Source organism: Paroedura picta, chromosome 10 (assembly GCF_049243985.1).
Source record: "Paroedura picta isolate Pp20150507F chromosome 10, Ppicta_v3.0, whole genome shotgun sequence".
NCBI classification, from domain to species: Eukaryota; Metazoa; Chordata; class Lepidosauria; order Squamata; family Gekkonidae; genus Paroedura; species Paroedura picta.
The window spans coordinates 86,011,713-86,025,356 of NC_135378.1; the positions used below are offsets into that span (position 1 = coordinate 86,011,713).

Sequence of the window (13,644 nt, forward strand, 5' to 3'; positions counted from 1 at the left end):
CTCCCGGCATGCTCGAGCCCGACTTCCGGCACCCGCGTCTTCCGCAGCCTGGCCGTCGGGATGCTGCGGGGGATCGTGGCGGCCCCAGGCGCGGCTTCTGGCCTGCTGGGCCGCTGCTTCCCGGGCCTGCCGCTCTTGGCGGCGCCTTGCCGCGGCCGGAAGTCCCGCACGGACCCGCAGGCCAAGTCCAAGGTCGGGCGGGTCAAGCTGCCGACGCCCGTCGACGTGACCGAGCTGCTGGTGGTGAAGAACCGCTACTACTACCACCGGCGCGTCATGAAGGCCCTCAGGTGAGCGGCGCGCCTCATTGGCGGAGGGGCACGCCAGTCCGGGGAAACAGCCAATCAGGGAAGCCGGGGGCGCCTCGCGACGGGGAATCGACCGTTCTATGGCGTGCAGGGGGGCAAGGACACCCCCGCCGGCTAAATGGAATGGACGCGCCCCAGTCTCCCCGGCCGCATGCTGCTTGCAGCTGAGTAAATGGTAGGCAGGAGTCCAACAGGTCTTGCATTGGAAGGACAGGCTGTTCATTCATTTATGGATTGGATTTGTATACCGCCGCTTCCTGCAAGGTGGCTCACGGCGGTTCTCAAAAAAGAAGCAATGTACAAAATCCTAAAAAGCAGAGACACCACCCTGCCGACAAAAGTGCGTCTAGTCAAGGCTATGGTATTCCCAGTTGCAATGTATGGCTGCGAAAGTTGGACCATAAGGAAGGCCGAGCATCAAAGAATTGAGGCTTTTGAACTCTGGTGCTGGAGAAGACTCTTGCGAGTCCCTTGGACTGCAAGGCGAACAAACCGGTCAGTCCTAGAGGAGATCAGCCCTGACTGCTCCTTAGAAGGCCGGATCCTGAAGATGAAACTCTGGCCACCTCATGAGAAGGAAGGACTCCCTGGAGAAGAGCCTAATGCTGGGAGCGATCGAGGGCAAAAGAAGAAGGGGACGACAGAGAATGAGGTGGCTGGATGGAGTCCCTGAAGCAGTCGGGGCAAACTTAAATGGACTCCGGGGAATGGTAGAGGACAGGAAGGCCTGGAGGATCATCGTCCATGGGGTCGCGATGGGTCGGACACGACTTCGCACCTAACAACAACAACAAGCCACATCTAAAATATAATATAAAACATCCCCAATTATTTATTTATTTTGATTTATAGACTGCCACTCCCAGCAAGCTGGGTTGCGGCGGTCCACAGAATTAATATAAAAACATAAGAACAAATCATAGAATCGTAGAGTTGATTCTTCCATAAAAACACCCCAATAAACAATCGCAAAACTTCATAAAATGGCAATATTTTCATAAAATGGCAATACTGACTATAAAAACCTGTTCTCATACATCAGCCCATTGGGGCTGGTGCCGTAAGATGACCTAGGGTCCCTAATGCCGTCTAATGCCACCGCCTTCCTCCAGGGCTGAGTTCAAGCATGACTGGGTGCAGCGATGCTACGCGCAGAAGCAAGGCGAGCTGGGGATGCTGCAGAAGGGGGCTGCAGAGCAGGAGCATCGGGAGCTGATGGCCTTCAACGATGCCGAGAATCGGCGTCTCCAGGAACGGAGGTGAGACCAAGATCGGTCTGTCCGTTGTCCTTAAGAAAAGCGGCATCTCCAGTGGGATAACGATGCCGTCTTGCCTGAGATCCCGTAATGGGGAACGTATTTAGTTTGTTTTATGTCGTTGTGAATTTCCTGCATTCCACGGGGGCTGGACTCGATAACCTTGGAGGTCCCTTCCAACTCGATGGTTTGATGATTCTTTAAATATCTAGACCGCCCTCTCCGCCGAAGTGGACTCAGGGCGGTAGAAGAAAAAGAGCTGATTTTGGCTCACTTTTTAAACTACTCATTGCAGTCTCAAAGGGGCTTGCAGCCGCCATCCCTTCCTCTCCCCACAACAGTCACCCCATGAGATCGGTGGGGCTGAGGTAGCTCAGAGAGAAATGTGACTGCCCCATGGTTACCCAGCAGGGCTTCATGGGTGGGAGTGGGGACTCTTAACCCCTACGTCAAGCTGGGTCAGGCTGCTTAGCTGTGCTTGAGACGGGGGAGGCATGGGGAAGCCAGAAGCGGTGGCTGATGGTAGCAGGAGAAGGGCTGTGCAGAAGGAAGGCTGAAGGTCAAAGGTTGGGGGTGGTTAAGAAAGCTGAGGAAAAGGTGCTGCAGCAAGGGTTGCCAATGCAGTGTCCATGGGCGCTAATGCTTTCCCTCGCACCCACCAGGGTTTTTTAGAAAGTGAGTGGAGCCAGGCAGGGTTTTTGGCCAGCCAATGGAGATTCAGTTGCTGTGCAGCTTTATTTATACATCTCACTGTGGCAGCAGCTACTGCAATGTTAGTCTTCTCCATGCAAAAGGAGAGCTGCGGCAGCCTCAAATCAGCTGGGGAAACCAGTGCTGCAGGGTAGTCGAAGGTCAGTTTATTTCTTTGACTTGTTTATTATCCGCCTCTCTCCTTTGTGGCCCTCCAGGCAACTGGCCATGTAAATCACAAAGAAGAAAGCTGCCCCGCTGACAATCCGACCAGGGGTAGTCAAACTGCGGCCCTCCAGATGTCTATGGACTACAGTTCCCATGAGCCCCTGCTGGCAGGGGCTCATGGGAATTGTAGTCCATGGACACCTGGAGAGGCCCAGCTGACCCCCCCTGGCGTTCTGCACTGCACTGAGGTTCCCTACATCGCCACTCTCAAATCTCCAAGAAGTTCTAAATCAAGAGTTGCCAGTCCTAGGCTGTGTGCTGTCATGGTCCTGATGCCCTGAAGAATGAGAGGATTGTTGGGGTCGAACCAAAGGCAGGTCAGTCAAAAGCAGTGGGTCTGTACAGAAAAGGGACTCCGTTTGTCAGTCTGCAACAGGTTCCCTGTTCTTTCTGCCTTCCTGCTGCAGGGAGGAGCGCCATCGAAGGGAAGAGGCCGAAGCGAAGGAACGACGCTTGCTTGGAGCCCAGAAAAGGGCTACCCAGCTGGAGGAATTCCTCAAGGAGAAGGAGATGGAGGTGCTCCAGCTACAGGTAAGGAAGGGCATGGGGGCACAGGGCAGCCTCCCAGAGAGGCTGGGGGCGGGCCCTTGAAGCATGCCGGAGCAGATATTCTTGGCTGTTTAGGGGCTTCTAAGGCTGTTAGGTGGTCTGCTGGCCCAAACAGGTTTCCAGTAAGATACGTTACGCGGAGTTGCCACCGTAGCCAGACCCTATCAGACTGAAGGGCCGGGTGGGTACGTGTTCCTTGGGCTTTCTGAAAGCCTAGCTGCAACTGGGCTGATGGGGAGTTGCGCAGGATTCTAATTTAACTCTTCAGAGAACGGCGTTCGAAAATCTTGTTTCTGTACTGCCGGCCCGTCGCTTTCGGCCTCTTGTCTGATTTGCGGTTTTGTGCTTTTCTCTACCTGCGCAGGAGGCCGCCAAAGACTTCATCACCCCCGAGAACCTGGACGCGAAGATCGAGGAGTGCTTGGACAACCCCCGCAGCTACAATTTTGCCATCGACAGGGAGGGGCGGGTGGCCAAACGGAGCGTCCTGTCTTAGGGCCCTTCCCATGAGGGGCCTCCCCAGAGAATCGGCCGTCCCTCCCGTCCAGACTCGGGAAACAGCAATCTCGGCAGAGTCGATACGCTGGCCTCTGACCGCCGGACTGATGGGTGTCGATTTGGGTCTTTGTGCCGGGAGAACTTTGTGGCTCCTCTTTGCTAGGAGTAGCTCCTTGACAGGAATAAAGGGATGGATTTTGCTAGAGAGCGTTGACGCACTGGGTCTGAATCCTGTGCTGTTTTTCTGTTTGGAGTTCTAATTTGGCAGGATGGGTTTTTGGAATGAAGCTAAAGCCAGCTCTGCAGACATCTGGGCACTGTCGCCCCAAGCTGCCTTAGCCGTGGCAGCAAAGCTTAAACTAGATGGCAAGTGAATGCAAAATCTAGGGCAGATGTCCATGGACTCGCCAGATGTCCATGGACTACAATTCCCATGAGCCCCTGCCAACATGGGCTTTGTCGTTCATGGACATCTGGTGAGCCACAGTTTGGCCACCCTTGATCTAGGGCAGGGGTAGTCAACCTGTGGTCCTCCAGATGTCCATGGACTACAATTCCCATGAGCCCCTGCCAGCGTTTGCTAGTGGGTGGGAGAGAAACAGCCGTGCAAGGGGACCCTGGCCTTTCTGTGTCTGTGAGCACTGCATGGAGAGGACACTCCCCCCCCCCCCAAGGAAGTGGAGCCAGTCACCAAACACCTGCTGAGGTGAAGACCTTTGTGTATGTTCGTTCTATGTCAGCTCATACATCTGATAATGGGCCGGACACCCGGAGGAAGCTGTATGGGGAGAATTTGAGGCAACTAACGAACAGATTTTGGAAAAAAAATTAAGAAAAAGCCAAGCCAATTAAAATTTTGAACACTGGGGTGGGAGGTGCCTAGAGATTTGGGGGTTGGAAGGGGGGGTCTCGGGTGGGGAGAGACCTCAGTGGGGGATGAGGCCACGAGTTGACCGTCTGAAGCAGGAGCAAGGTTTGAATCCAGTTGCACTTTGAAGCCAACTGTGTTATGTGCCAGGCTTTCCCAACCAGGGTTTCTGGAGGGCCCTGGGAGTTTGGGAAATGGCTGCTTTTGAAGAGGAATCCATGGAAGCTCCCCCTGCATTTAATGAATTTACCCGGGGAGGAGGTCAGCGTCTTGAGAGCATTGCAGCGTAACAACGTCATCCTTATCGAACCCGCTGCCAGAGGGGCTGGGTGGTTGTTTTGAAACCACTGAGGATGCAGAGGTTAAAAGACAATGGAGCAGACCGGAGACATTCAAAAAAAAAAAATAGAGTTCAGCAAACTGAGTGGCACCACTAGAAGGATCAACAGCCTTCTTCCTTTGCAATGCGACAGAATTCCCTTAGCCGTTTCATTTAGGTAGACTGGTTTTGGTTTATTTATTTAGATTCAGGTGGGCAGCCGTGTTGGCCTGAATAAAATTTGGGCACAGCGGCCCCTTGAAGCCCCACAAGGTTTTGTTCAAGGGAACAACTTTAGTGTGCATTCGCACTTCTGCAGGCAAGTGTGCATGCACACAAAAGCTTTACCCAGAATTAAACTTGGTTGGTCTTCAAGGCGTTCCTGGGCTCCGACTTTGTCCTCAGTATTTTGATATTTTATGTGTTCCTACAAAAACCTAGATGGTAAGCCACCTGAATCCCCTAAGGAAGGAAGGCCGTAAATAAATAGCCCACTCCATCCCCCCACCCCCGGGGGACTCGTCTCCAGAGCTCCTCTCCTAACTTCCAGGGAAATTCTTCTCCTTTGGGGCATGTACCGTTTAAATAAATGCTATTTGGGGGATTTCCGCTTTCCCCTACTAGAAGCTTGTCGGTGGAGAGAGGGCGGGATGAGAGGAAGGCCCACCAATGGCACGACCCCGGGCCGGGGCTCCCCGCCAATGAGCGGCGCCCGGGAGGCGGGCCTCTCCGCCCGGGCTCCCTGCGCGTTTTGCAGCGCTTTGCACGGCCGGGGCGCGCTGGGCGCGGAGCGTCGACAGCCCCGGAGATGCCCGGCGTGGGGCCCGGCTGGCCGGCCGCTTTGCTGTGCCTTTGCTCGGCCGTGCACGGTGAGTACCCCGCGGGGCTTGCGCCTGGCCAGGCTGTGCCTACCTCGCAGGGGGGGTCAGCCTTCAGGGCGTGCATGCTCCAGCCGGCCCCGCTTTGCAATGCATACTCCCACTGGCCGCCTTGTCCCGGCGTGGTTTGCAAAGTTTTCCAAGCGCGCCGGCCTCCAGAGAGCCCAAGAAGCCACCTTGTTCGTCCTTTCCTGGGGTTGCCAGCCTCCAGGTGAGGCCTGGAGATCTCCCGAAATGACAGCGCTGACAGGTCCCTCCCGGCTACAAACCCACCTCTGCTCCCCCCCCTAAAAAAGAATCTCCAGGAATTTCTCATCCTGGAGTTGGCAACTCTCCGCTTCCAGTGTTTATGTGTGTTTGAGTTTGTGTGTGTGGTTGCAATGTTTTTGCTTTGCTGGCCCCTTCCGCTGTCTGTTTTTTAAAAAATGGAGCTGTGACCTGTGGTGGCTCAGGTAAGGTTCACCTCTCCTCTCTGCCCCCGGCTCCCTCGCTGGCCTTTGGCAAGTCTCCCTCTCCCAGCTCTCCTCCCTGACCCCCCGCAACACACAGAGTGTGAGCCCCTGCACACCCAGGGCTCTCCACGCCCCAGAGGAAGCCCCCTGGCTTTCCTGAAGCTGACCCGGCGTGCATGTTTAGTGTAAGCTTGAGGGGTAAGTGCTGAGCGGAGACCCTGCCCCGTCACAGATCTGAGATCAGGGCTCCAGGGCTAGGCTGGAGACTTTGGGGGGTGGAGCTGCGGAGGGCTCTGGAGGAGTTGGCAATACTGCATTGGTCCAGGCCTCTGAGCCACCCCTATCAGGTAGACAAAATTCGATGTAACACTTTGTCCTTTGCACAGGTCTTCGTGGACTATTTTACTTTTTTTGTTTATTACAGTCTGGTGACTGTCTTACTTTTGCTGTGCCTAAAATAGAAATGGCTTTCCGGTTTGGTGTGTTGTTGGGCGACGTGACGCCCGGCAGAGGAGCCTGTTAGAGGCCTATAGGGCTAGGCTACGAAGGCATGAGCTCCCGATCATCCTACCGTTAACATTCTTGTTCAGGTCTTACTTCCTTGAGTGTCAATCCATTTCATCTTAGGTCGTCTTCTTTTCCTGCGGCTGTCAGCTTTTCTTAGCCTCGTTGTCTTTTCCGGTGAGTGGCCGCCTCTCGAAGAAGAAGACGATGCTATGCTAGGTGTATCCATGGTGTAGCCAACCTTTCATAGGTGCTTCTGTGTGAGGGAGGGTGGCTGAAAACCCAGGGTTTGGGTCCCAGCATCTCCAGCCAAAGACCTCCAGCTCCAGAGAGTTGCTGCCTGCCAGAGTGGGCAATGCTGAGGCAGCTGAGCTCAGGGGCCAGGACCCCCCATGAGTGGCGGAGCAAGCTCATAAATCCAGCCCCAAGTTCTGTTTCCCTTGCTTTGGAACGCCTGTCCACTGGAGCCTCTGAACCCTCCTTTTTCTGTGCATTCCCTTGCAGGCTTACGACTCCAGCAGTATCTTTATTTCCAAGTGCTCAGCCCGGGGGACATCCGATACATCTTTTCCGCCACGCCGGCCCGGGATTTTGGGGGGGTGTTTGTAAGTATGAGAGCGAGACCTGCTGAACTAACGTTCCTTCGCCTCCTGAGTGTTCGGTCTGATGGAGGGGAAGTGAAATTAAGTTTTTAATTTAATTGGAATAAATAACAGCAGGTTAAAAACAGCAGTGATATTTCCACAGGGTGTCGTTGCATGGGTGGGGCCATGTATAGGTAGGTAGATGGATGGTAACTTTGGCCCCAACCAAAAGGCTGGCGGAAGAGCCCCGTCTTGCAGAAATTGGGCTAACTCCAGCAGGGCCTTGATCTCCTCTGGGAGCTCGTTCCACCAAGTAGGGGCCAGGATGCAAAATGTCCTGGCCCTGGTTGAGGCCGGATATACCTCCTTGGGGCCAGAGACCACCAACTGGTTGGTTTTGGAAGAACAGCCCATTCTTCAGTGAGTATAGATAGAGAGGACCCCTGGATGTGTCCCTCCTGCTGCGTAATTTCAGCAGCTGAGCTGGTGTCTTGATTGGGTCGTGTGTTGGCTCCTTGACTCTTCTAGAACACAAGATACGAGCAGATTTATCTGGTGCCTGCAGACCCTCCCGAGGCGTGTGGCGTACTGAACAACGGCGTTTTTGTCGAGGGCCAGATCGCCTTAGTGGAACACGGGTGAGTTTTCTCGCAAAGGAAGGCTAGTTCTAGACTAGAGAGGCAGAACCTCTGGAATGGACTGCCGGAGAGGGGGGGGGGGCTTCCCCCCACTGGTGGTCTTCAAGCAGCAGCTGGACAGATCCTGGATGCTTTCGGCTGATCCTGCACTGAGCAGGGGGTGGGACTAGAATCCGGGGTGGCCAACCGGTGGCTCTCCAGATGTTCACGGACTACAATTCCCATGGGCCCCTGCCAAGTGGCAGGGGCCCATGGGAATTGTAGTCCGTGAACATCTGGAGAGCCACCGGTTGGCCACCCCCGGACTAGGTGGCCTGTATGACCTCATCCAGCTCTAGGATCCTATGATCATAACCCAACCTTTCTTCACTTTTTTACCATTGAGAACCCCCTGAAACCTTCTTCAAGAAACCCCAGAGGTGGCACGATCATGCAGAATATGTTTGGGAAGCATGGCTGTGGACACGCCCCCTGGAGGCTCCTCCCCTTCCCACCCCCTCCAGGCCCATCTTTGGCCATTTTGGGAGGGGTGGGCGGGTGAGTCGACATGACCATATACGGTCATAGCACCCGATAAATGTTTTAACAAATTTAAAAAATGAACTCCCACCCTTTTGGGAAGCCCTGGCTGAGAAAGCCCGTTCGAACTCTGTGTTCTGTCTCCGCCAGGGGCTGCTCGTTCCTGTCCAAGACCCGCGTTGTCCAAGAGCACGGGGGTCGTGCGGTCATCATCGCCGACAACGCTTATGGCGGCTCCTACGTGGAGATGATCCAGGACAGCCCCGGCCAGACGGCTGATATCCCTGCCCTCTTCCTGCTCGGGAGGGACGGGTGAGTGGCCGAGGGCTGGACAGCCCCAGGTGTGAAGCTGGTCGGCCCGGCCAAAAAGACGGCTTGGTGGCCTGCGCCTTTCAGGTGGCTCCCTCCCAGCTTGGATGCCGCGTCTCCGTTTTAGGAAGGTAATTGTGTCATGGTGAAGAGAGCAGCCTCTAATCTGGAGAGCCTGATTTGATTCCCCACTTCCTCCTCCGCATGCTGGGTGACCTTGGGCCAGTCTCCGTTCTCTTAGAGCTGTTCTCACAGAGCAGTTCTTGCAGAGCTCTCTCAGCTCTTCCTACCTCACAGGGTGCCTGTGGTGGGGAGAGGAAAGAGAAGGCGATTGGGACTCCTTGGGTTACTGAAAAGGTGGGTTAAAAAGAACCCTGATGCTCTTCATCTTCACCATCTGTCTGGTCCGCCCCACACGGTGGCCAACCAGTTCCGCTGGAGGGCCGACAACAAGCACATTGGCCGAGGCCTTCCCCTGTAATTGTGGGGTTATTGAGTGGAATGCAACCCGCTGCGAGACGGTCTCAAAAGCAGCGGGATATAAATCGAATAAATACAGTATTTGCTGGCGTATAAGACTACTTTCCCCCCCTGAAAAACATGCCTCCAAGTGGGGGGGGGGGTCGTCCTATACGCCGGGTGCCCTTCAGTTGGGATAGACAGAGCTGCCCATAGTGGCCCATAGTACTGTAATGTAATGCAACAAACTCTATATTTTGAGTGGAAATGTTGGGGGGTCGTCTTATACGCCGGCAAATACAGTAGATTCAATTCCATGTATGTTATTAGGGACCATTTTCATTTGTTTTCAATAAAATTCCTTTTTATTAATTCCTAGAATTGCCACTGTCTAAGACAGGGGTAGTCAAACTGCGGCCCTCCAGATGTCCATGGACTACAATTCCCAGGAGCCCCCTGCTAGCATTCGCTGGCAGGGGCTTCTGGGAATTGTAGTCCATGGACATCTGGAGGGCCGCAGTTTGACTACCCCTGGTCTAAGATTTCTTGCTGGATGTTCGTATACTCGGGTGGAGTCTCTCGCTTGATACTGCTGCTTGTGTTGCTTATTAGTCTCCTAAATTAATAAATTAATAAATAACAATAATAGTTGCCTTCTGGTTCTGGGATTCAGCAACTTGGGTCCTCTGTTCATGGGGCATCAGCTGTGAGTCCGTGGTGGGCTGGCCAAGTGTCTGCTAGTGGGTGGGTTTCCTGCCAAGTGTGCCAGAGTAGTTGGGCCTTTTGCTGAGAGAGGCCCTGCCAACCCCCAATGAATTGTCCCGTGGGTTTTCGTAGGGCTCACTTTGACTTGTGGGGATGGGAGGATTCCCCTCCTCCTCTTCCTTGGGGGGAAGCACAGCTTGTCAGAACCAGAATTGGATTAAAAATAAACTCAGGGAGGGCTGAAGTGGGAGCATCTGGAAATAGAACAGGATTCAGTGAAGCAGGCAACGTTTTAGAGCAGGGGTAGTCAAACTGCGGCCCTCCAGATGTCCAGGGACTACAATTCCCATGAGCCCCTGCTGGCAGGGGCTCATGGGAATTGTAGTCCACGGACGTCTGGAGGGCCGCAGTTTGACTACCCCTGTTTTAGAGAGTATGGAGCCGCCTTATCCTGAAACAGACCCCCGATGGAGCGTTGTCCACTCAGGGTCTTTTTAATCGGAGATGCCGGGGATTGAACCTGGGACCTCCTGCATGCCAAGCAAAGGCTCTTTTCCACTGAGCCAATGTAATGGTCAGAAGAGAACTCAACTGCAGTGTCAGGTTTGTTGGTTGTGTGAATTCTCAGGTGTAGGCCACCTTGTCTGTGTGTCAGATTCAGACAACCTTTTTGGGCACGATAGATGCCTTTATCCGAATACACCAATAAAGTTGCAGGCGAGGACATATGAGCTACGATGCCTTATTTGATGCCAATTTGATACCGTCAATGGGAGATTTATTCTTGAAACGGCAAACAAAATTCTGGCTGTCACTCAGGATCGTTTTTACCATTCGCTTCTCTTCTACGCAGTCGTATTTCGATTTAATCATACAAATGCCTAGAAGATGTCGATCCGTCAAAAACGCAGGACGGCCAGACAGTATTTATTTTATTTGTGGGATTTTTATACTGCCGCTCCCAGCAAGCAGGCTCGTGGCGGTCCACAACAGTGTCAACAAAACAATATACAATCTAAAATTATACAACCCGGTTTATAAAAACTCAGCACTCCCCCAACAACAGATAAAATGGCGGCACGTAAAAGAAATCGCAGCAGTGCAGCTGCATTGGCACAGAAGAGTTCTTCCAGCAAACAGAATCTGAAGGAAACGGCCCCCAGATGAATTTGATGGGGAGATTCTGAGCCGAGCAGAGAGACAGGCTCTTTTAAGACGGTCGTCGTCTCGTATTGATAAGGAGGTCGGCATTGATTGATATAGCAAAGGGCTGTCTTTGCGTTACCCGCTTTAAGACTGTCTGTCCTTCATCCCAGAGTAAAGACGAGTCATCTAATCCGAAACAGGGAAGTTTGTGAAGAGTTCACTGAATACTTATTTTTGACTGTTTCATTTCGTGCTTTCTCTCTCTGCTCTCTCTCCCTCAAGAGTGGTTGTGAACTGAAAAGCCCACAGCCCATAATGCAGGGGTAGTCAAACTGCGGCCCTCCAGATGTCCATGGACTACACTTCCCATGAGCCCCTGCCAGCATTCGCTGGCAGGGGCTCATGGGAAGTGTAGTCCATGGACATCTGGAGGGCCGCAGTTTGACCACCCCTGCCATAACGCATCACGGGGTCGGTCCTCCTAAGAGGTACTGCACGGATCCAGGTTTGGCTTTGCTTGCTGAGTCCCATTGGGTCCCCCTCTTTTTCAGGTCCATGATTCGGCGTTCCTTGGAGCAGCACGGGCTCCCGTGGGCCGTCATCTCCATCCCCGTCAACGTCTCCAGCATCCCGGCTTATGAGCTCATGCAACCCCCGTGGACCTTCTGGTAGCCAAGAAGAGAGCCCGCTGTGGACAGACCTGGGGCTCAAGGAGCTGCTCCGACTGGGGGGGGAGGGGGAGGTCAGGACTCCGAACCCCGACTCTGCTGGCTTGGAAGGAAGCAGGGCTTTCCGTGGCTGGTCTGGAACCCGACTTCTGAGACTTCTCATGTGTAGAGGAGGTTTGTCGACCCTGAGTCAGACCACAGATGGAAAGCAGCTTCTTCAGCCTCTAAGTGGGGCCGTGTCAGGATCTTGACTGTGCAAAGCAAGAGCTCAGGGATGCCAAATCTGAGCTGGGAAATACCTGGAGGCTCTGGGGGTGGAGCTAGGAGTGGGCGGGATTTGAGGCAGGGAGAGATCACAGTCTTGCATAATGCTATAGACAGGTCTACCCTCCAAAGCTGATTTGTTTCGTCTGGCCATGAGCTGTGAGCCCAGGGGATCCCCAGTTCCCACCGGAGACTGGCATCCGTACAGAAGCCCCACCTTACGGCTGCCCCCGAGAATACACTTGCAGGCCCGGAATATCTCAAGGTCCAAGGAGTAAATCAGGGACCCACGGCCTTGTTCAGCCTGCAAGCACCAATGGCGTTCTGCTAGCCCAGCCACAAGATGGCTGCACAAAATGGCTCCCCCAGGAGGAGGAGCAAGCCAGAAAATGGCAGCCAGAGCTTGCCTGCAGTCAAACAGTATAGGCCCTTGGGCTGTGGTGGCGGCATATTTGATTTTTAAGTGGCACTGTGAGGCAAGTCTCCAGCAGCCAATCCTGCTGGGCAGGAGCCCCACCCCCTTTCTGAAACCTCTTGGCTGTCCCCAGGGAAGGGAAGGGGACCCCCGGAATACGCAATTGTAAGGGGAGGCTGCTTAAAAGCCTCAAATGGGTGGGTTTTACTGGACCGTCAGTTCTAAAGCAAAATTGGTTGGTTTTGCCTAACGCCAGATGTTGCAGTCCTCCCCTAAGAGATGGCTACAGCGGCTGGTTTCCCAATTGACGTATGATCCAAGTGAACTAGGAAAAGAGCTGGGTTGCCATTTTTTCCCATGTCCTTTATGTACCTTTCTGGGTTGCCCTTTTTTTACAGCCACCGATCCCCTTGCATTGTGGACACACCACACGGAGCGGCCTTATCAGCGAATCAGACTCTCCAGGGTCTCAGGCGAAGGTCTTTCCCGTCACCTCCTGCCTGGCCCCTACTACTGGAGATGCCAGGGATTGAACCTGGGGCCTTCTGCATGCCAAGCAGAGGCTCTCCCACTGAGCCACGGCACCTCCCCAAACAGAACCTTGGGTCATCAAGGCCAGTATTGTCTACTCAGGCTGGCAGCTGCTCTTCGGGGCCTTGGGCAGAGGTCTTCCACATCACCTGCTTAATTGGAGATGTCAGGGATTGAACCTGGGACCTTCTGTATGCCAAGCAGAGGTTTTAGCACTGAGCCGCGGGTCCTCGTAAATGACGCTGCCTTATCCTGAGTGAGATCCTTGGTCCAGCAGCTTTCCAGAATCTCGTGCCGAGCTAGCACACGCTACCTGGTCCTTTTACCTGGGGATTGAACCTGGGGCTTTCTGCAGGGAAAGGAGAGCCCCTTCTGGGCAGGGGGAACCTTGTGAGTCGTGTCTCCTGTTCCTCACAAATAGCAGGCTCCTCCGTGGGCATCCAAGCTAGATGCTGTTTCCCCTTCCCTTCTGAGCTGTCGTGGCCCTGCTCAAGGGAGCTGGGCAGGTTATGTTCTCGGTGGATGGGACAGGATTCCTGCCCTGCTCCCCAGTTTTATAGTAGTTGTATAAAAACAGGAGCTCTCCCTCCTCCCTTTATACTAGCTAAATGAGTCTTAATAAAAATTGTACTTGTTTTGGGTGTGCCCTCGTGTTTTAAGAGTCCAAAGCCCCACTAAAAATGTTGTAACCAGTCACAAGCCGGTGAGCCTGGGAATGTCAGCATAGAAAGCGAAATTAATAAACAAAATAAAAATGAATGCCAAACGATTTGGAGCTGAGTGATAGGAAAGCATACAAGATGTTGGTTTTATACCCTGCTTTTCGCTGCCTGAAGGAGTCTCAAAGCGGCTCACA

General features: G+C 53.7%; 2 protein-coding genes and 1 non-coding gene across 4 annotated transcripts; 2 read left to right on the forward strand and 1 right to left on the reverse strand.

The window, feature by feature from the left end:
* MRPS26 (mitochondrial ribosomal protein S26) lies at nucleotides 1–3,736 on the forward strand. The gene is made up of 4 exons (XM_077301243.1): nucleotides 1–290; nucleotides 1,421–1,567; nucleotides 2,890–3,013; nucleotides 3,396–3,736. The coding sequence occupies exons 1-4, from the start codon at nucleotides 61–63 to the stop codon at nucleotides 3,525–3,527; spliced, it is 633 nt and encodes a 210-aa protein (XP_077157358.1). The 5' UTR covers nucleotides 1–60; the 3' UTR covers nucleotides 3,528–3,736.
* A 726-nt stretch (nucleotides 3,737–4,462) lies between these two features.
* Nucleotides 4,463–13,565, forward strand: PRADC1 (protease associated domain containing 1). 2 transcript variants are annotated; one of them, XR_013224996.1, is made up of 5 exons: nucleotides 4,463–5,585; nucleotides 7,055–7,155; nucleotides 7,663–7,772; nucleotides 8,442–8,731; nucleotides 11,462–13,565. XR_013224996.1 is itself a non-coding variant. In XM_077301245.1 (5 exons), exons 1-5 carry the CDS (start codon nucleotides 5,306–5,308, stop codon nucleotides 11,580–11,582), a joined length of 774 nt encoding a protein of 257 aa, XP_077157360.1. In that variant the 5' UTR covers nucleotides 4,469–5,305; the 3' UTR covers nucleotides 11,583–13,542. The 2 variants fall into 2 exon arrangements, 1 of the variants encoding a protein (XP_077157360.1); XM_077301245.1 differs by having other exon boundaries at nucleotides 4,469–5,585; nucleotides 8,442–8,603; nucleotides 11,462–13,542.
* On the reverse strand, nucleotides 12,772–12,846 carry TRNAA-GGC (transfer RNA alanine (anticodon GGC)). Its single transcript has one exon. It is a non-coding gene; the product is annotated as a tRNA-Ala (tRNA).
* Nucleotides 13,566–13,644: the final 79 nt, after the last annotated feature.